Raw genomic sequence first — 23236 nt, forward strand, 5'->3', positions numbered from 1 at the left:
TCATATGCCAAGTCATCAAGAAATAGGTATGTGACATTCTGTGAACCCAGTAAAATTAACAGTGATGCATTTTATGTACGTTTTCTTACTTTTTAGCAGACATCACAAATCAAATCAAATTAGGTATTACTGTGTTTACCTAAGTAGGACACAAATTCAACTCTTGGTCCTCTTACAACTACACTGATTTTAAAAGTGATAAAATTTATATGGGACAGAAAGTATCTGCATATACAGCATTTTCCTTGGAACTTAAACTTCTTAATAATTTAAATCATAGCTAATATTTTATCTAAATTCAGAGATAGAAAATGATTTTATGTCTTTTAATTTTTTTTTTAGTTATACTTGGACACAATATTTTTATTTTGTTTATTTATCTTTATGTGGTGCTGAGGATTGAATTCAGTGCCTCATATGTGTGAGGCAAGTGCTCTGTCACTGAGCCACAACCCCAGTCCTGATTTTATGCTTTTTAAAATAAATTGGGGGTTCTGGGATTGTGGCTCAGCAGTAGAGCACTCGCCTAGCACATGCAAGGCCCTGGGTTCGATCCTCAGCACCACATAAAAATAAAGATATTGTGTTCAACTACAACTAAAAAATAAATATTAAAAAAAATAATAAAAATAAATAAAGTGGAGAGCTGAGGATATAGCCCAGTTGATAGGGTACTTGCCTCGAATGCACGAGGCCTTGGGTTCAATCCCCAACACCACCAAAAACATAAAATAAAGTGGGGTAAGTTTGAACAAAGCACTGTATATGTATACAGTGGTACAGCCCATTTGTGCCCATCCTCAGCCAAGTTGGTTTCTTCCCTGTCCTGTAAGCATACTCTGTACTTACACTTTGACCTATGCTGTCCCTGTGCTTGAACCCTACCCTCTCTTTCTTTAATCTATACATGCTTTTAAGATCCAAAGACTTTTCTGTCTGTCCCATCCCAGAAGGACCTCTCCTGCCTTGAAATTTATGTAGGATCTATTGTCTGTTTGCCTGCTAGTGAAGTAGAACTCAAGACTTGTTTTTTATCTCATGAGCTGCAAGTCTTCTATTGCACTATTATTCTGTGAGTAAGAGGCATCATGGCAGAATGGGTTAAAAGCCAGGACTCCAGAACCAGTCTGCCTGCGTTTAAATCTCAGTGCTGCCCTTTACTAGCTCTGTGATCTTAGGATGATTACTTTACCTTTCTGTACTCTGCTCTCTCATCTGTAAATAGGGATACTATTTTTTTCATACCTATTTTATGGCTGCTTATGAGGATTAAATGATTTAATACATGTAAAATATTTAGAACAATTCTGATTACGTAAGTATCATATAAACATAAACTTTGATATCATGTCTTCTAGTTTCTAAGCTCTTTGAGGGCAGGAACTTTGTATATATTATGTTTTTCAGGAGGGTTGAACCAGTTTTATTGATGGCCAATAAATATTTTTTATCTTTATTTGAATAAGACTAAAAATGAGCAATTTAATAGAAAAAGATCTAGAAGGTAGATGCCAAAATATTTATAGGTGTGGTAGTTGGGATTGTAAGAATTCCTTATCCTTTTTTTCCTGATTTTTCTACAATACATATGTATAATTTTTATAATAAGAACTTATTACACCTGGACATGGTGGTGTGTGACTATGTAACTATAGTCCCAGCTGCTAGGGAAGCTGAGGCAGGAGTAGTTTTTGGTACCAAGAATTGAACCCACGGGTGCTTAATTACTGAGCTACATCTCCAGCCCTTTTTATATTTTATTTTGAGACAGGGTCTCGCTAAGTTGTTTAGGGCCTCACTAAATTGCTGAGGCTGGCTTTTAACTCACAATCCTCCTGCCTCAGCCTCCCAAGCCACTGGGATTACAGGCATGAGCCACCACACCTAGCCAGGAGGATTCTTTGAATCCAGGTGTTTGGGCAACACAGCAAGACTGTCTCAAAAAAATTATTACAAAATATTTCTTCCTTAGATGGATAAGAAAAATGAACCTAAAATTCATATTCAGAGACAGGCTTTATTACAGACTTTTCTGTTGATTCTTGTGGGCAGTTATATTTTTGAATACTATTCATTCATTGTGCTCTTATACTCTTAATTTTTTATTTTATAAAATTTTTTGGTACTTGGAATTTGAGCCAGGGTCACTTTACCACTGAAACCACATCCCCAGCCCTTTTCTTTCTTTCTTTCTTTCTTTTGGTACCAGGGATTGAACTCAGGGGCACTCAACTACTGAGCCACATCCCCAGACCTATTTTGTATTTTATTTAGAGACAGGGTCTCCCTGAGTTGCTTAGTACCTTGTTGCTGAGGCTGGCTTTGAACTCATGATCCTCCTGTCTCAGCCTCCCCTGCGCCACTGCACCTGGTGCCCTTTTCATTTTTTATTTTGAAATAGTGTCTTGCTGAATTGCCTAGAACATGATTAAGTTATTGACATTGGCTTGAACTTGCAATCCTCCTGCTTTAGCCTCCCAGGTCGCTGAAATTATAGGCTCTGTGTTTGGCTACTCTCAATTTTTGTGGTCTCCCAAATTGATTCTCTTTTTCTAATCTTTGTTTTTAATGGTTAATATTTGAGGGGTGTTTGTTGTTTTGGTGCTGGAGATTGAACCTGGGCCTTGTGCATGCTAGGCAAGTGCTCCACCACTGAGCTATCTCCCAGCCTGATACTTGAGTTTTTAAAATGCCTAATGAAATGTATTTTTACTTGATTATAGTGCAGTGCCTCACATTAATGATTTTTTTGATTCATTTGTAGCTTATGGTGCTGCTATCTGGAGTAATAGCTTTCATGGTGAACTTATCCATTTATTGGATCATTGGGAACACTTCACCAGTCACGTATCCTTTCAACAATAACTTACAAATGTGTAGTCTTTTATGTTTCCAAAATTCACATTCACTACCTTATTTGAGTCTTATACTAACAATATATGCATGTCCTAAATTGAGTAGTGTTGGTTATTTTTAATCTTTTTCTGTTTATTTCACTACTAGAGTCTTTAGAACTTTAAAGAAATAAGAACTGAGGAAATGAGTTCACTTGCTATAGCATGAATGTTTTTGAATTTTTTTAAGTAATTGGTGACTATTTCTCTTACAAAAATTAACTTAAGAGTACCATTCCTTGCAGATAGTGGACTTAAATATTTGTTGAATGAATAACAGGGTGGAGGCTTGAGTTTCAATTAGTTTTCAGTAATAAAACAGAGGTGTGGTTAACCCATGTAACAAAAGATGTTAATTTTAGACTCCTGGCAGCTGATTTGGCAGTGTGTCTTTGTACTTATTTCGTATGGGTGTGTCTACTGTTTTCAATATTTTAAAAATTTATTTTGAAAATTTATTTTAAAAATGAAGTCATTTGTTGAAGGTCAAATTCAGCTGCCCATTTTCACCATGCAGCTTGTCATTCTGTTTCTCTTGTATTTCATTCTGCCCCACTTAGGCAAATGCAAATCCAGATCATAGAAGTAGTTTAGTATTGTTTTATCAGAATATACTGATTTATACAAATGAATAAATACTGAGATATCAACAGAATAAAATAAATAGCAAATTTGCTATCAATAAATAACAATAATTACACTTTTTTAAAAAAACAATCCTTAATAAATATTTATACCAGATACTATTAGATACATTTTGTGTATATTGGTCCATTTAATTCTCACAGCAGCTCTTTAAAGTGCATTCTATTATTTTATTTTACAGACAAGGGAGCAGGTACAGAGAGGTTAAATAACTCATTTAAGGCCACACAGATGAGAGGTGTGATGTCCAGATTTGAACTCATACAGTCTAGTCGCATGTGGACATGTGGATCATGTTGCCAAATCAAGGTACCCAAGAATGTGTCCTAATTAAAGACATTCCTTCATTCAACAAATATTTATTGAATACCCACTATAAACCACTCATTGACTTAATAAATACTTACATACCAAAGGTCTACTATATGCCAGCCACTGGGGATACAGTAGTGAACCAAACAGATGAAAATCTTTGCCTCCTCAGGCTTAAATTCTAGTTAGGAATACAGACTATATACAGACTATAAAGTTTTTAAATATGCATACACAGTGTTGGGTAGTGTTAAGTGCCAAGGAGAAAAGAGAAAGCAGGAAAGTGGATGTGAAATGTTGGGGACAGGGTTGAAGTTTTAGGAAGGGTAGTCAAAAGGCCTCTACAGGAAGGTGATTGAGTAAAGATCTGAAGGAAATGAGGTTGCTCCATGCAGATTGGGAGAGAAGAACATTCCAGGCAGAAGCAACAGCAGGTGAGAGGCCCGAGAAACAGGGATACATGCATGGAGAAGCATGTGCAGAGGAGGGGATGTGGTGGGCTGAGAGGTAACAGAACCAGACTGAATGGGACCTCCACATAAGGACTATTACTCTGAATGAGCTGGGAAGCTGTCAGAGTTTGAAGCGAGAAGATGACATCAGGGTTGTTGACATTGTGAGCTGGACAGTGCTTTGTTGTGGAAGCCTGTCTTGTATGTTGCAGGTTGTTTAGCAGCATGCCAAGTCTCTGCCAGTAGCACACCCAGCCCTCAGTTGTGGCAACCAAAAATGTCTCCAGACATGGCTCGTGTGGCAAAATCATCCTGGTTAAGAACCACTGGACTGAAAGAGCTAGGAGAGAAGGGAAACTGACAGGAGGCTACTGCAGTATTCTAATTTAGAAATAATTGTAATTTATTACTAGTGTGGTAGCAGTGGAATGGTGGGAATGATTGGATTTGGGGTGTATTTCCAAGTAGAGCCAGTGTGTTTTGCTGACCAGTTGGATATGGAGAATGAGGAAACAAGGTTGACTTACATGGTTTTGGATGATATGAAGGTGGCTGAGACAGGACAAGCTCAGAGGATGCTTGAGATGAGGAAAATGGTCACGTGCTTAATTTTGGATAAACTGAGGGTTCAAGGAAAAAGTCTCAGCCAGGGGTATTTCACATAGTTGGAGTGCATAGGTGCCTGGTTGAGACTACTAAGCAAACAAGTAGAAAAACATGTCCAAAGATTGAATCCCAGGGCACTACAGTGTTTAATGAGAGGAACTAGGTGGAAGGAAGGAGAGTGGCAAAGGACAAGAGGTAAACTACTGGGTCAGTTGTCACTGACAGGTCAAGTACACAGAAGGCTAATAATGGATCAGTGGGCTTACTGAAGTGGAGGACACTGGCAGGGGCATTCTGGGTAGTGGGTGCAAAGCCTGACTGCAGCAGAGTGGAGGATTGAGAGAGGAAAGGAAGAATTAGAAATACCAGAGATAGACTGTGCTTGTGCTTTCTCTCCCTCTCTCTCTCTTCCAATTTATAAAGAGCAACACTGAAGAGTTTAAGTTTGTCTTCCCTTTATAAATATTTTTAACATATCATGAACTGGTTAAGAGAGGCTGGGGGAGTAAAGAAATTTAAAACTAAAGCATTGGAGCCAGCACATGGATTTTATATGAATGACTTGGAAAAACCTTAATTCCACTGTAAGTTACTGGCAGTATACTAGATCAGAGCATGGACTTGGAGTTAAAGAGATTCATCTGTGTTTGGATGCTGACTCTGCCACTTAAGCTCTTTGATCTCAAGCAAGATACTTAAAGTCCCTGCACCTCTGCAATTGTAAAATGGGGAGTGGGAGTGCAGTGAAGGGAAATGTGCGCAATAGGTGTTAACGTAAAATGCCTAGTGTGGCATGGTTGGCATATAGTATCACTCCCTCCCGCCCTTTTTCCTCCTAGCCTTAAGCATACTGAAAGTGTTTACAAGGAGTTGGCTCCTTGGCACCTTCCACATCTCACCTCATTTGCCAGGGAAAGTTTATTAGAAATGCCACTATGCAACATAACCATAAAAATGTTGTACAAAAGATCCTCTCTGTACCTTGTTCTAAATGTCATTCCTAACTTTGTATTTTAGCCCTTTGCTCTTTGAAAAGGTCAACAGGAACAGATGAGAAAGTCTTGTGTGTGTGTGTGTGTGTGTGTGTGTGTTCCTTAGGACCTGCTCAGAAGAGCACGGTGTCACCATCTTGTCATTTTTAAGTTGCTAAAACCTACCTGAAGAAACTAGAACTGACCCAGCACTTCACTAAAGTTCCTTAGATAAGTGCTGCTGTTTAGTCTGGGTTTCGTGGCGTTGTTTCCAGCCACCAGACGCCTTTGTTGTGTATATGTGCCTAATATCTAGCTTATTACTCCTTTTTATCCTTATCCAAAAACCTCAGCTACAACATGTTTGGACACTTCAAGTTCTGCATTACATTATGTGGAGGATATGTTTTATTTAAAGATCCACTATCAATTAATCAGGGTCTTGGCATTTTATGTACATTATTTGGCATTCTTGCCTATACCCACTTTAAACTCAGTGAACAGGAGGGAAGTAAAAGTAAACTGGTACAACGTCCTTAAGATTTTGTGGAGAAAAGAAAACCGCCCCCAAGAAGACAAAGAACACTCAAAGTGTGGAAGTTACTTTCAAAAAAGAAAAAAAGAATTACAGTGCAAAATTCATGGAGTGGTTTACAAAAAGCAATACAAATTTTATTCATCGGTATGACTTTTTTTAGTACCTTTCTTTTGAACTTAATTTTCTAAAACCAAAATGGCTTATGCTTCTTTTCAAAGATGATTATGTGGAATATATAGAATGGTTTGGTTATACCAAATAGATGAAAATTAAATTTTTGTAATGATGACAAAGGAATTTGTATTCCAGCACTGCAGACCTTCTGTGGCTTTTCAGTGTTCATGCTCTTCTGAGGAAGGACACATTGGACTCCTCTACTTGCTAGTAGATGTTTTCCCAATGTGAGATTTATTGTAATTTTGGTCAGAGGGCTTAAGAGGTTCTGGGGATCAAACCAGTGCCTCATACTTGCTAGACAAGTGCTGCACCGCTGAGCTACATCCCCAGCCCAGTCCTCAAATTAGAACTTAAATCTAGCATTTCTGTTTTAATTGACTTAGTGTAACATTTTAATTACTTCATTTCTGGAAATGAAGTGTTTATAGAAAGCAAAATATAATGGAGAAAATGACAATAAAACCAAATCAAGTTATAAAAGTACTTTTTTTCTAGTAGAAAACTGATAAAAGAAGTCATGTATTTTCAGGCCAGAAATATGTGCCTATAGGCATGGCTACACAAGAGGCTATAGCAGGAGGGTCATTTGAGCACAGGAATTTGAGGCCAGCTATGACAACATTGGGAGACTGTATCTTTAAAAAAAAAAAAAAGAAAGAAAAAAAAAAGGGCATACATTAAGGAAACTAATCTTCTCTAGTTTTTGAACTTTCAGTAAACTCTAGAAATTATTGTGGAGTTAAAAAAATTAATAATAGGACTGGGGCTGTAGCTTGGTGGTCAAGCATTTGCCTTGCATGTGTGAGACACTGGGTTTGATCCTCAGCACCACATAAAAATGAATAATTTTTATAGAAATATTGTGTCCATCTACAACTAAAGAAAACTTAAAAAAAATAATAATAAAACCCATATTTAAATGGCTCAAAAAAAAGATTATAGGCTCCCTTTAGTCTACAGAAAGCCCTGGGTTCAATCCACACACACACACAGGGAAAAAAAAAAAATCACAGAACTGAGTAGTTTTCCTGATAACTGCTGCCGAGGCCTCGTTGAGCATTTATTTCATATTGGTAATTTCATAACACCACCTCACTCCCTGTCTCCTACATAAGCAGCAGCCATGGAACTTTGTTCAATGAAAATTTGGAGTGAATTATGTTCTGCCTCTAATATGACCAAGTTTCATTTTTATACAGCAAGTGAGGATAAATGCTATTTAAATACTAGGCACAAACTAGTGAAAATATGAGGAAAGATTTTAAAGAAAAATAGTTAATATTTAGTTCTTTTTCTAAAGGAATACTTTTTAAAATTCAGGTATTGAGGAAATATATGATTTCCACTTGAACAAATATAGTGCCACATACTTAATTATGAAGTGTATTCCTGCCTTCCAGGGTCTTGACATTTGAGCATTAAAAGCAGTTGTTGATGATCTCACAATAAATTGAGATAGATCATTCTTCTTATAATAAATAATTCTTTTTCTAAACATTATTTATAAATTTTCTGTGAGAAGGTAACTTTAAGACAGAGTACATGTGTACAGTATACCTTCAGTAAGATGATAAATTTTATGTTAATGTTTTTACTACAACAAAAAATACAGATTTTTCGGATTATTTTTTCTTGGTCCATTCAGAATAAAAAACCTCACCGAAAACTTATTTTGAAAAGTTTCTGTTGATCTGTTGTATGATTAGAATATGTGGTGTTCTGTTTTTGTCTTAAATATTTTTTGGCTTTCCTCATTTTACAGATATATTTTATTGTGCTAAGAAGTACAGAGCACTTCAATCATTACCACATGAACCTTGGGTATTATATTTGTCTAAGAAGTGTTCTCATTGTGGGTTTAAATGAACATAAATTATATCCCAAAAGATGAAGAAAAGTATTTTATTACAGTGAGGAATATTTAATTTCTGGGCACTAAGAACAACTGAATTTTGATATGTGCCAAGTACAAGTTTTTTATCTACAAATAAATTGGGAACAGAGTAAATGTGTGAGATTGTAATAAATGGTGTTGGTAGGAATGCAGTGACAAAGAGCACAAAAGGTGAAGGATAGGTGTATATAAATGAATAAAATATGTACCACTAGAACTAGAGTCTGATATACGTGTTTGCCCTGAAGATGATCGTCATATTGAAAAAAATCCTGGGAAAAAATGCTCTAAATGATAGGGGCCAACCACAGAGACAGACCAAAGACACAATAGGAAGCCTGCTAATATATATACATATATATATATGTTTGTGTATGTGTGTGTGTATATATACTTTTTTTTTTTTTTGTACCTAGGATTGAACTCAGGGGCACTCAACCACTGAGCAATATCCCCAGCCCTATTCTGTATTTTATTTAGAGACAGGGTCTCACTGAGTTGCTAAGTGCCTTACTTTTGCTGAGGCTGGCTTTGAACTTGCAATCCTCCTGTCTCAGCCTCCCAAGCTGCTGGGATTACAGGCGTACACCACTGTACCTGGCTGCAGCCCGCTATCCTTTTGTTACCAGTGTTACTGAACTTAATTTTTACCCTATGTTAAATGCCTAAACTTCAAGTTTCACCTGTTAAAAATAAGGAGCGCCTCTTGTTTTCACATTTGTCTTGGATTTTAGAGTCAGCTGAAGATTAACATCTCTGTACACATAGGGCAATGCCAGTCTATTCAACCTCCAGATGTGCAGATGCCAGTGAAGCCAAATTCCACCTCCCTTGTAAAATAACATGAAGGACAGATCTTTCTTTGTGTAAGCAAACTCTCACATGTTTCATTTCTTTTTAGACAAAATATGTTTTTCATGGTGGTAGTGGGGATCAAACCCAGGGCTTCAAGCCCAGCTTAGCGGTAAGCATTCTACCACTGAAATGTACCCCAGCATCCCTAGTCCTTTCTTGTTTCAGTTCTTAAGGTACTTTTCAAATCTTACAGTATTTAAATTATGGAAGCCTTAAAATTTATTTCAAAGGAACAGCATTGATCAAGCACCCCACATTCATTCCATAAATAAATAGTTGGTGGGTAGATGAATATGCAAGAAATTACCATTTCCCATTGTTTATTTAAGAGCAGATTACATTAATTAGAAAGATTTTGTTTGAATCTTTTAATACCTATTTTTATGTGCATTTTTTATTCATAGATTGTATTTTAAGAAAGTATGTGACAGAAACAAAGTATGTAAAATAATGTGACTTGTCATTTAATTTCTTTAGAAGACATGATTTCTTTTGATTTTTCAAAGTTGCTTTATAGTTCATATGAAATTATTACTTGATGGATTATTTATGGGTATTTGGAGAATATTTTTGCTGTGCTATTTTAAATTAGAAAACAGCACATCAGGGGCTGGGATTGTGGCTCAGTGGTAGAGTGCTCGCCTACCATGCATGAGGCACTGGGTTTCATCCTTACAACACCCATAAATGTAAAATAAAGATATTGTTTTCACTTTAAACTAAAAAATAAATACTAAAAAAGAAAAAGAAAACAACACATCAACCAAACCATACTGATCTACATTTTTCTATTTAAATAAAAATATCTCATAAGTACTATGCATTCCGCAAGAACAAATATGCATATTTATTTAATCAGCTAGCACTGTGGATTTGTTTTTCTTTTTAGAGGAGGAAAGTTTATTTGGGGCTCATAGTTTCAGAGATCTCAGTTCATAAATGGCCAACTCCATTGCTCTTGGCCTGAGGTTAGACAAAACATCATGGCAGAAGGGCATGATCCAGGAAAGCAGCTCAGGATACAGCAAAAAGAAAGCAAAGAGAGCGAGCTCCACTCACCAGGGACATAATATAAATCCCAAAGGCACATCCCAGTGACCTACCTTCTTCAGCCACTCCCCACATTACCTACAGTTAATGCCCAGTTAATAAATTATCAGTGGATTAATGCACTGAATAGTTTTAAATTATTAGAACTTAATCATTTTACCTCTCAACTTTTTTGCATTGTTTCACACATGAGCTTTTGGGGAACACTTAATATCTAAACCATAACATTCTGCCCCTGACTGCCAGATGCTCATGCCCATCTCAAAATGCACAAACACATTTACTCCATTTTAAAAAGTTCTCGTAGTTTTACCAGTTCCAGGATTGCCCAAAAGTCCAAGTCCAAAATCTCATCTGAGACTCAAGGCAAACTCTTAAATATTTTCCCCTATGAAACTCAAAAAGTGAGTTACATGTATCCAATATATAAAGGCACCGAGTAAACTTTTCTATTGCATAAAGAAAAAATAGGGGCATAGAAGAGATGGGACCAAAGCAAGACCAAAACTCAGCTGAGCAACTATAGTTCCACATTCAGCATCTGGGGCACATGCATCATGATGTTCTCTCTGAAGGGTTTGTAAAGCTCTGTCCGTATGGGCATGCTGGTTGCAGCCCAAATGGCCTCTCTCTTTGCTGGTTTCTACTTGATTCCTGAAGCTTTCCTCAGTAGACATCCCATAAAACTGGCCTCTCTTAATCTTGGGGTCTCTACTGTGGCTTTGGCTTCCTTCTCACATCTTCACACCTTGCCCTCTTAAGGGCAGCCCTCAGGCATTCTGACCATGCTACACTTTGCCTGTCTTTCCAGGCCTTCCTGCTGAGAGCCACGGCCAAGTAGGAATGACTGCCAGAAGGGAGTGGTTGAGAGGTGACGCCAGGGAGCCATTGAGATGATGATGGTTATGTTAAGCTGTGTATTCAATTGTATATTAGACCCCTGCTGTCCACCTCTGGTGCCCACTACTTTGGAGTTCTCGAGGGGATTCCTGGAGAGTTGGCGTTGGTTGGGGGAGTGCCGGAGGAGGGATTTCCGGTTGGTGGTTCCTGGAAGGGCCTAGTGGGTGGCGATCGCGGGAGTTCGGATAATAAAGGAGTTCCTATTTTGAACCTACAAGTGCCTCATGGTGGCTCGGTTATTTTGTGCCCAGCCAGACTGCGGCACCTTCCTTTGAAATCTGGGTGGAAACCTCCATGACTGACTAGTATCCTGCATACCTGCAGAAACAGTACCATGTGGTTGCCACTAAGGTCAGTGTGTCACCATCTCAAGCAGTAGCCAAACCACCTCTAGGGACACACCACTGATGAACCTCACCCCCTCCAGGCAAGCAGAGATCCCACTGGTCTCTTCTCAAAGGAATTTTTGCTTTTATACCCTTTAACATGAGATTGATTGCCAATTCTTGAGATTGCCTCTAGCCATCTTTCCTCTTGTCTTTGGGTAAAGTATTTATCATCTCTTTAGGGGCTATAATGTCTTTAACAACTATAACCTCCTTAACCTTAGTTTTACTCACACTTTTATAGCCAAACAAAGTTTTTCAAATCTTTCAATCTGCTTTCTGCTCCTCATTACCACAGTAAACTTAGCTAAAAGCTGCCAGTAATATCCATGCCACTGCCTGAATGCTATGCTGTCTTGAAATTTCTTCTGCTGAATTAATTAATCCATCATCTTCAAATTTAGCCTCCCCAAAAGTCTCAGGACATGAGCAAAATGTAGACAACTTCTTTGCCAGAACATTATATGAATGACCTCTAGTCAAATTTCCAATAGAGTCTTCCTTGCCCTCTGAAACCTCATGAGCCCACTCTTTTCAGTCCACAGTCCTATTGGCATTGTAGTCTTTTTGAACGCCCAGAATCACCCCATTAATCTCTGCTTACAATATTATAAAGTTTTTCCAACTTGTATTTCTGAACACTTCAAAAGTCTTCCTCTGGCAAACCAGCTCCAAAAGATTCTGAATCACATGGTCAGGTTAATCACAGCAATGACTCCACTTCTCAGTAACAATTTTTGTTTTAGTAAGTTTTTACACTGCTGTGACCAAGAGATCTGACAAGAATAATTTTAGAGGAGGAAAAGTTTATTTAAGAGGAGGAAAGTTTGAGAGCGTTTCAGAGGTCTCAGTCAATGGATGACTGACTCCATTCCTCTGGGCCTGAAGTGAAATGGAACCTCATGGCAGAGGGTGTAGAAAAGGAAAACCGCTCAGGACCAGGACGTGGAAGTCAGGAAGTAGGACAACTATGGATTTCTAAAGAAAGAAAAAAGTTTCCTTTTAAAATCAAACGATCTGTATCAACCATATGTCTTCATTTCCTTTTTCCTGTTTGTCTTGCTCACCCCCAGGTCAGTTTCCTGTTTTCTCAGTTCCTCTTTTCTCAGTTTAAAATCAGTTTGTGCAAGAGGAATATGTGGGCCCTAATAGAAGATCTGAGAGGCCAAAATCAATCAGTCTAGTGAGGAGATCTACTGGAATCTCCACGACTAGGCCTTCCTATAGGAATGATCAGGTTCTCTAAGCTTTTCTCTGCCTGGAGTTTGAAAGAAAGACCAACCCTTTGAATTGAAGTTGTTAGAGAATTATGAAGGAACTCATTGGCCTGTTAGAATCAAATTATTTCATACAACTTAGGAATACCAAAAAACACAAGTTATCATAAGACAGTTAGCTTCCCAGCCAAATGTATATCCCTATTCTTTTTTTTTTTTTAATATTTATTTTTTTAGTTCTCGGAGGACATAACATCTTTGTATGTGGTGCTGAGGATCGAACCTGGGCCGCACGCATGCCAGGCGAGCAAGCTACCGCTTGAGCCACATCCCCAGCCCCCTATTCTTTTTGTTTGTTTGTTTGTTTACTTATTTATTTATTTTAGTTGTAGATGGACAAATACCTTTACTTTTTAGTTTATTTTTATGTGATGCTGAGGATCCTCACAAGTGCTAGGTGAGTGCTCTACCACTGAGCTACAACCTCAGCCCCTATTTGTTTATTTTTATGTGGTGCTGAAGATCGAACCCAGCGCCTCACATGTGCAAGGCAAGTGCTCTACACTGAGCTACAGCCCCAGCTCCACATCCCCATTCTTTGGTCATTCTAGAGACTAGAAATGCTAGATTATAATTTTACATTTTTGCTTCATAATTAAGGGTGGTCATGTGACATCTCACAAGTGGAACATTATTGGAATATTATCTGGTGAGGATTTCTGGGGAAACTTTCTTGATAAAAGGAGTGAATGTGACTGGCACTGCCCATTCCTGCCTCTTTCCAGATTTGAATTTTTCTGATTGAGGTGAAGGAGAGGTGAAGAGAACCTAATTAGCAGTTTTACCATGCTGGACTATTAAACAGTGCCATCTGATGCCCATCTAAATTCCTATTCTAGATGAAAAGTAAAACCTAGTTAGTTAAGGCACTTAGTGTTTAAGGCACTTTAGTGTTTCATTACTTATAGCTGCAGGCATGCCAATGAACACCTGGGGGTAAAAAAGGGTGATCATGGAGGACTTGCTCTGGTCTGGTCAACTGTAGAACCCAGGAAGCAACAACTAAATGTAGCTGGTTGAAAGCAAGAGTAGTGGCTAGCCTGACCCCAGCCATTCTCCCATTTCATAGAGCATCAGACTCTGGGTGATGGGATGGATAGGAGAAAGACCAGTCTGGTGGACACTGACTCAGAGGTATAATCTAAACCTGGCACTATTGCTGGCTTTGGGTGAACAGATGGGTTCCAACCAGGAGAAACTTTCCAACCAAGTGGGAGGTGGCTTACTTATCCTCCACCATCTTTGTACTCCCTGATTTGGGTCATCCTGAATTACCCAGTACTCCCCTTTTCCCAGCAATAGCCTTGCACCTATTCAGTCACCACCTCACCCTGGTAGTTCCCTAGTTTTGCTTCAGGTTGAGTGGTAGACCAAGAAAGCACTACCAACAATGATTGAAAGGTCATACTTAAGTCTTGGAAGAGGCCCTCAGGGTAGAAGTTCTGCATATATTCAACATGAGGAGAACCCCACTCTAATAACATTCCAGGACTTCCATAAAATCACAGGAGGATAAAGCTGCACTAGAAGGCCTCCCAGTGCCCACCGTAGGGATCCAGTTTGACCTGACCACAGCCATCTTGAGTTGTGACAGCCATGATTCCTCCTGAGTAACCTGGGCCTGTTTTTCTCCCACATAGTTTCTCAGAATACTTCAAATAAACAAAACCATCACAGTGGTATGTGGAACTTTATGACTGGACCCTCATGCCTTTAGCACCAGGAATGTGCCTGAGGCCTTTGATGTTAACTTAAGATAAACCAGTTAAATTTCAGCTTGGTTAAAAGTCACTTTTGTCCTGACCCTCTGACCCAGATTGCAGGATCCACTGGTCTTACTGCCACCCTTGACCATGCTTCTGTCAGTGAGTCCCCAATAAATTGCATTCTGTACATTCTGTACAAGGGTCTGTCTGAGTCTTTCTTTAGTCTCATGGTATCTTGTGACTGGCTCTCATACAATGGGACCAGGTTCTTCTAGAATACCCACATATCACAGGACTATGGACATGGGTGAGAAACTATTATCATGGAGTGAGTAAGTGGAGAACTCTTCAGCCAAATATGAGATCATTCTTTTGAATTTTTTTTTTTTTTTTTGTGTGTGTGTGTGTGTGTGGTACTGGGTATTGAATCCAGGGCCCAGGGATAACTTTACCATTGAGCTACTTCTTCAGATTTTTTTTATTTTATTTTTTTTTTTATTTTGAGATACTGTCTCACTAAGTGGCCCAGGCTGACCTCAAATTTTCAATCCTTCTGCCTCAGCCTCCCAAGTTGCTGGGACTATAGGCATATACCCCTGCATCAGGCTTCTTCTTAAATATTTTTTTTTTCTTGGTGGTGCTGGGGATTGAACCCAGGGGCCTTGTGCATGTGAGGCAAGCTCTCTACCAACTGAGCTATATCCTCAGCCCCCTTCTTAAATCTTAAAGAACATTATGAGGACATTCAGTATTTGTACTCATACCACACAAAAGCTCAATAATATCCTGAAATTCAAGAGATTTGACTAAGGAAGCCATAAGCAACAACTTATATCCACTCCTTTCACAATACTGCACCCATGTGACTCCAGAAAAGTATGACAGGGCTTGTTTGCCATCACAGTGTTCTTGAATATCTCTGTTCCATCTGAACATTTGCCTATTTCCTATGTGAAGATATACAGTCCAAGTAGGGCTGTCTGAATTCCCCTACCTAAGGTGTCAGAGAATCTCAGGAAGTTACAATGCTTACCTGGAACCTGCTAGAAACAACACTCACTCCAGGAATGGCCATCATAAAATTTCATGAACTATAGATTATATAATTAATAAAATTCCTATAAGCCAGTACCATTCAAGATGTGGCCTGTGCACCAGCATCAGTCCACAGTTTGTTACCAACTGAAAGTATAGAAACTGAGAAGAAATACTAGGAAACTTCTATAGCATTTGAACATAGCTACAACAGCCAAATATGATTATATATTTTACACAAGTATCACTTTATATTCTATGAAAGAGTTGAAGGTGAAACACGGGTCTTTCTCCACAGATACTTTAAGAAGGGCTGCCCCATCCATGTGGGGAGGTAGCCAGAGTTTTGGCCACAAGGTAAGTAGATTAGAAGGAGTTGTGTGGTTGACTCACCCTGGTCTTCTTGGTTGCTTGGCTTACAGCAGGTCTTATGTTAGGAACTCCTAATTTCTAGACCTTCCCTAGCTCCCTGAAGCCTTGGAGTTTAGTGGAAGAACAACAGGAATGCACCACACACACATCTTACAGCTCCACTTGGAGATACTGCAAATTCAAAACATGCTCAACTGATCTTACTCCTACTTTCAAACCCATTTAAACCACATTATCTTACCACATGCTCAGATTAAGTATCTTCAGGTGGTCAATGACATTGTCTTACCCAATCTAGTAGGAAATCTGGTTGACTCTACCTTCTAAATGTCTAGAATCCCCTCTTGTCCCACCCATTGCTACTGCAATGGCCCCTTGAAGGATCTCCCCACTGTTCCCTTGCTCCCCACAGTATGTGCTCAGACTTCCAGTTCTCAGCAGCCAGAGTGGTCCCATTATGTCCCCCAGTGAAACCCTGCACACGTGCCCCTGTTTTACTCAGAAAGTCAAATCTTCGCTGTAACCTCAGGACCAGATATATGATCTGTCTCCTCTGCTCCAGCCATGCTGGCCCTAGAGCACTGCAGGCAGGTCCCCACCTTAGGGCCACTTGCTCAAGACCTGTCTGGAAGCTCTTCTTCCAGCTGTCCTTCCTTTGGTTACTTCCTTCAAGTCCTTTCTCAAAAGGGGTTCCCCCCCCAGAACTGGGGATCCAACCCATGGCCTTATATATGCTAGAAAAGTACTCTACCACTGAGCCACACCCCGATCCCCCATCTCTCTCTTTTAAAATATTTTTTTAGTTGTAAATGGACACAATACCTTTATTTTATTCATTTTTTTTAGTGTGGTGCCAGGGAACCAGAACCCAGTGCCTCACACATGCTAGACAAGTGTTCTACCACTGAGCCACAATCCCGCCCCCCCCACCTCTTTTTTTAATCACAGCTACCTCGCTTTCACTACCAGAACTCTAAAGTCTCCTTCCCCTGCCCTACTTTGTCTTTTTCATAGAACTTTTACCATTGTGTATACCGTGTTAATTTACACATATACACATATAGATTGATAGTCCACTGCTTATCACCTCCCAGCAGAATATTAGCTTCACAAGGGTAGGAATCTGTTTTATTTGTTAATGTGTCCAAAGCCAGGCACTTAAATACTGGATAAATAAGCAAGTGACTCTCCCTTCAACCATTTTTATTAATTCCCTTGAATCCTCCAACCCTTACGGTTTACCTTAGAGGAAGGAAGGCAGAAGGAGAGAAGGAGGGATAAAAGAGCTAGCATTCAAGGCTAAAGCTGGACATACCTGTAACAGGAGGCTGAGGCAGGAAGGTCACAAGTTTGAAGCCAGCATGAATAATTTAGAGCCTATCTGATTTTTTTTTTTTCAAGTGCTGGGAATGTTGCTCAGTGGCAGAGTACTTGCCTAGCATGTGTGAGATCCTACATTCGATCCCTAGTATAGGGGAGGGAAAAAAAGGCATCATTACATTCAAACATAACAATAATCATACTCTTTATTTATTTTGGTACTGAAGTTTGAACCCAGGGGTGCTTAACCACTAAGCTACATCTCCAGTTCTTTTCATTTTTTATTGTGAGACAGGGTCTTGCTAAGTTGCTGAGAACCTCGCTAAATTATAGAGGCTGGCCTGGAAATTCCAATCCTCCTGCCTAGATACTCAACTATTTTAAATTCATATTAAGTTAACCTATTTAGAGACAAAGACTTTATAAGCAAAAACCATATTTTTGTAAGAGATTTTCCTAAAAACAGAATGGTACAGAATAAAAGATACAGAGAAAAACTCACACAGAAACAGTCATACAATCCTTGACAAAGTGCCAAAAATATACAGTGGAGAAAAGATAGCCCCTTTAACAAATGATACTGGGGAAACCAGATATCCATATAAATAAGAATGAAACTAGATCCATATCTCTCACCCTATAACATCAACTCAAAATGAATCGAAGATCTAGGTATAATATCAGAAATTTTGCAACTATAAGAAGACACAGGGGAAACCCTTCAACACATAGGCACAGGCAAGAGCTTCCTGAATAGGACTCTAATAGCTCAGGAAATAATAGCAAGAATTGCCCAATGGAATGACATCAAATTAAAAAGCTTCTGTGCAGCAAAGGAAACAACAGAGAGACAACCTACAGAATGGGAGAAAATCTTTGCCAGCTACTCTTCCAATGAAGGACTAGTATCCAGAATATATAAAGAAAAAAAATTAAAAATACATAAAAAGAGAAAGAAAAAAACACACACAAAACCCCAAATCATTTAATAAATGGGCAAATGAGTGAAAAGACACTACTCAAAGGAAGTACAAATGGCCAATAATCATATGAAAAAAATATTCAACATCTTTAGCCATCAGGAAGATGAAAAAACTATACTGAGATTCCATCTCACTCCAGTCAGAATGGCAATCATTAAGAACACAAAGAACAGGGCTGGGGTTGTAGCTCAGCGGTAGAGCACTCATCTAGTATGAGTGTGAGGCCCTGGGTTTGATCCTTAGTACCACATAAAGTAAAATAAATGTATTGTGTCCAACTACAATTAAAAAATAAATATTTTTTTTTAAAAGAAGAATACAAAGAACAATAAATGCTGGCAAAGATGTGGGGGAAAAGAGAACATTTATACCTGTTGTTGAAAATGTAAATGAAGGGGAGGGGGGATAGTAGAGGATAGGAAAGGCAGCAGAACACAACAGACATTAGTATGGCAATATGTAAATCAATGGATGTGTAACTGATGTAATTCTGCAATCTGTATATGGGGTAAAAATGGGAGTTCATAACCCACTTGAATCAAAGTGTGAAATATGATATATCAAGAAATTTGTAATGTTTTGAACAACCAACAATAAAAAATTAAAAAAAAAGAAAATGTAAATGAGTACAACCACTACAGAAATCAGTATGGAGCGTCCTTAAAAAAAAAAAAAAAAACTAAATAGAACTACCATATGATCCACCATACCACTCCTTGGCATAGAATTAAGATCCGCATACTTTAGAGATACAGGCATACCATGTTTATCACAATACAATTCCCAATAGTTAGGTTATGGAACCAGGCTAGGTGTCAGTTAACAGATGCACAGATAAAGATACTGTGGCTTTATTCATACATGGAGTTTTATTCAGCCATAAAGAAGAAAAAAATTATATCATTTGTGGGGAAATGAATGAAGAGCATTATGTGTTTTTTTAAATTTATTTTTGAGTTGTAGTTGGACACAATACCTTTATTTCACTTATTTATTTTTATGTGGTATTGAAGATCGAGCCCAAGGTCTCGCAAGTATGAGGCAAGTGCTCTACCGCTGAGCCACAAACCCAGCCCAAGAGCATTATGTTAAGAAAAGTGAGTCAGACTCAGAAAGAGAAGGAAAAAGAAAGAAAGAGAAAGAGAGAAAACATCATGAAAGTAGAAGGGAGCATCAGGCATGGTGGCAAACACCTGTAATCCCAGTGACTTGGAAGGCTGAAACAGGAGGATTGCAAGTTCAAGGACAGCTTCAAGGATTTACTGAGACCCTCAGCAATTTAGGGAGACCTATGTCAAAACAAAACAAAAAGGGCTGGAGATGTAGCTCAGTGGTTAAGTACCCCTGGGTTCAATCCTTGGTGCCAAAATAATAATAGTAATAATAATAATAATAATAATAAATAAAGTATAAGTGGAACTGGGCTTGTGGCTCAGTGGTAGAGCTCTTGCCTAGCATGTATGAGGAACTGGGTTTGATCCTCAGTACCATATAAAAAGTAAATAAATAAAATAAAGACATTGTGTCCATCTACAACTAAAAAATTTAAAAAAAAAAGTTTAAGGGAACAATAGGGTAGAAGAAAGGAAGAAGAAGAAGGGAGGGGTTTAAGGGGAGGTATTGGGGAGTGAAATTGATCAAAAATATTATAAGTGGGTAACAATATGCCACAATGAAACCTACCACTCTATACAATTAATATGCACCAATAAAAGTTATTTAACTGGGCTGGGGATGTGGCTCAAGCTGTAGCGCGCTCGCCTGGCATGCATGTGGCCCGGGTTCCATCCTCAGCACTACATACAAAGATGTTGTGTCTGCCAAAAACTAAAAAAATAAATAAATATTAAAACTCTCTCTCTCTCTCTCTCTCTCTCTCTCTCTCTCATAGTTCAGGACATCTGTTATTCTAGATTAGTTACTTTTTTACTTTAAATTTGTCCTAAAATTTTGGTTAGAATCTTAGTGGGACATGATGGCTATCATATTTATATTAAAGATTTTTTAAAAATCAGTATGCTATTTTGAGAGCCTTAATTCCTTTCTAATTTAGAGAATTTTCTCCATCACACATGGGGTTGAAGGAATGTAGTTTGCTGCCCTCCAGCCTATAAAGAGGAGGCTTGTCTTCTCCAATGTCCACCTTCAAGACAGAGCGTTGATTCAGAAGGAACAGATGTGGATTTTGGGCTAATGCAGAATGAATGCACAGTTGCAAAATGGCAGCGGGGGGAGGGCAGTGGGGAGGAAATAGGAGAGCTTGTTTTAACTGTGGTTGTAGCAAATGTTTTTGGAAAAGAAAACTTTAGGTTGAGTTTATTAAGAGCATCATTTTTTAGGCATAAAATTTGCGATTGTAATATAAACTCATCTTACTTGGGGATGGATGCAATAGTATATGTGACATGGGGATGAAAAATCAACCATTACTCTTGTGAATTTGACTAAGTATTATTAAGGGTATCTGTAATAATACCACTTGCCAATTAATTCTTTATTCGTTCTCTCTCTCTCTCTCTCTCTCTCTCTCTCAAACACCAGGGATTGAACTCAGGAGTGCTTTACTATAACCTACATACCCAGACCTTTTTATTTTTTAGACAGGGTCTCGCTAAGTTGCTTAGGGCCTTGTTAAATTGCTGAGCCTCACACTTGAGATCCCCCTGCCTCAGCCTGCTAAATCTCTGAGATTTCAGGCATGCGCCACCATGTCCCACATCAATAAATTTTTAATATTCTTATGCTGAAAATTCTCTAGGTAAGCAAAGATTCTCTCTAAAAGGAGAAAGGTAAGGGCTTTTATTAGTGTAAGTAGAATGTCATTTTTGCTAAATAAAACCATTATAGTCATAACAAGATTTTTTCTATACTTTGGCTTATAGCCCATAGTCACTGTGCTTGGCTAATAATAAACAACACTGCTTTGCAGAGATGTATCTTTAATTAGCCTGTTTCTTTTTGACCTGTCTTCTCCTTCTCCCTAGCTTTGAACAGTATGAAGTCAACCATGACAATGACCTCTACTCTTCTTTTAGTCTCTTTCTTAGTCCCCAGAGAGCAGAAATCTTGTCAGTCCTAGTGGGTAAAACAGTGTCAGACACCTGTTAGACCTTTTTTTTCACTATCATCTCTAAGTTTATAATTCTCAAAAACATATCTTCTGTTCAGTACTCTTGTCTATGGTTTATGGTTGTTCTTTCAAGTAAAAATGGTCCCAGGAGAAAAAGCAGTTTGCTCCTACTTGCATTTCATTCCCTAGAGAGCTTTGCCTTGAGATGAACATCATGCACAGCTCCAGGGGCAGGCATCAGAAGTGCTCTCATTTTGTGCACTTCGAATTTTACCAGACAGAATGCTAAAAACATGTGTCCTCAAGGGTCAAGACCAAATAAAATTGTTTTAACTGCTTCTTCAAGGACATTCTCACTGAATCCTAAATGCAACTGGCTCTTTAAAAAAAAAAAACTGTTGAGTGTTAGAGTCTGTAAACAAGTCTGGATGGTGCCTGGCAAAATGCCAGAGGGAGTGGTTTGTGAAGTAACACCAGCGAGCCATTAAGTGTGGAGATTCCTTATTGGTTGACTGATGTATCTAGTTTATGCTAATTAGATAAGCTGTGTGGAATGTATAAATACTGCTCCTGTCCTGCAATAAATGGCTTCCACTCCTGCTGTATTGATCTAAACAAGTCGTTCGTCACCCCCCCCCCCAGTTATTTTGCTGCAGCTGAGTGCATTGTGACAAAAAAGGAGGGATTACATGGGAGCCACAATCTTTTTTGTTTTTTTTCTATTTTTTAACTTTTATTTGGGGGTTTTTTAAAAAATATTTTTATTGTCTTCCATTTGTTAAGAATTTAGTTCTAATATTTTTTGGAGGAGGGGTACCAGGGATTGAACTCAGGGGCCCTTGACCACTGAACCACATCCCCAGCCCTATTTTGTTATTTAGAAACAGGGTCTTACTGAGTTGCTTATCCCCTTGCTTTTGCTGAGGCTGGCTTTGAACTTGTGATCCTCCTGCCTCAGCCTCTGGAGCTGCTGGGATTACAGGTGTGTGCCACCATGCCTGGCAAGAATTTATCTCCAATTTTGATTAACATGTAGCAGATATCCTAGCTTAGCAATCAGTCATTTGAAATGAGCGTGTTTATTTTTAGCTCATAGATGAAAGACAAAAGTCTCCCTGAGAGTCACACCTGGCCCAGTATGATTAGCTAGTCCTTGGGGTTGCAAGGAGCTGGCAGCCTGACACTCAGCACTCAGTTCTCTTTTTTTTTTTTTTTCCCCATTAATTCTTCTTAGTTATACATGACAGTAAATCCATTTTGATGAAGTTATACAAGCATGGAATATCCTTATTCTATATAGGACCCCATCTTTATGACATTTGCAAATAAATGGATAAATCTAGAGACTATCATGCTAAATGAAATTAGCCAATCCAAAAAAAAAAAAAAAGGTTGAAAGTTTTTGCTGATATGTGGATGCTAAACCACAATAAAGCTGGGGTGTGGGGCAGTGCAGAGAAGTTCAGGAGATTAGACAAAGGGGAACAAAAGGAAGTGAGGGGGGATAGGAATAGAAAAGACAGTAGAATAAATGTAAATGTAACATAATTTTCCTATGTACACATATAGAGCCACATCTTTTTTTTTAGATGTTGATGGACCTTTATTTTATTCATTTATTTATATGCAGTGCTGAGAACTGAACCTAGTGCCTCATACATGTTAGGCAAGCGCTCTACCACTGAGCCACAACCCCAGCCCCCTGGAGCCACAATCTTGATTCACACCAAGGCGACACGTTTTACCCACTACTGCTTTTGCGCCATCAGTGCAAAAATCAACATGGTAAGAAA

General features: G+C 38.6%; 1 protein-coding gene across 5 annotated transcripts in view; it reads left to right on the plus strand.

The window, feature by feature from the left end:
* The window catches only part of Slc35e3 (solute carrier family 35 member E3), a 55479-nt gene that overhangs the window by 16672 nt on the left and 15571 nt on the right, over positions 1-23236 (plus strand). For 2 of the 5 annotated variants that reach the window (XM_046430686.2, XM_046430688.2), the window contains 2 exons: positions 2765-2847; positions 6234-9355. In XM_046430686.2, coding sequence (XP_046286642.1) covers positions 2765-2847; positions 6234-6420 — 270 coding nt within the window. In that variant the 3' untranslated portion in view covers positions 6421-9355. The other 3 variants (XR_009225543.1, XR_009225542.1, XM_046430687.2) reach the window with 3 other exon arrangements.

This window comes from Marmota monax, unplaced genomic scaffold (genome assembly GCF_021218885.2).
Source record: "Marmota monax isolate L192 unplaced genomic scaffold, Marmota_monax_Labrador192_F-V1.1 WCK01_AAM20220418_F8-fsc00056, whole genome shotgun sequence".
In the NCBI taxonomy this organism is placed as follows: Eukaryota; Metazoa; Chordata; class Mammalia; order Rodentia; family Sciuridae; genus Marmota; species Marmota monax.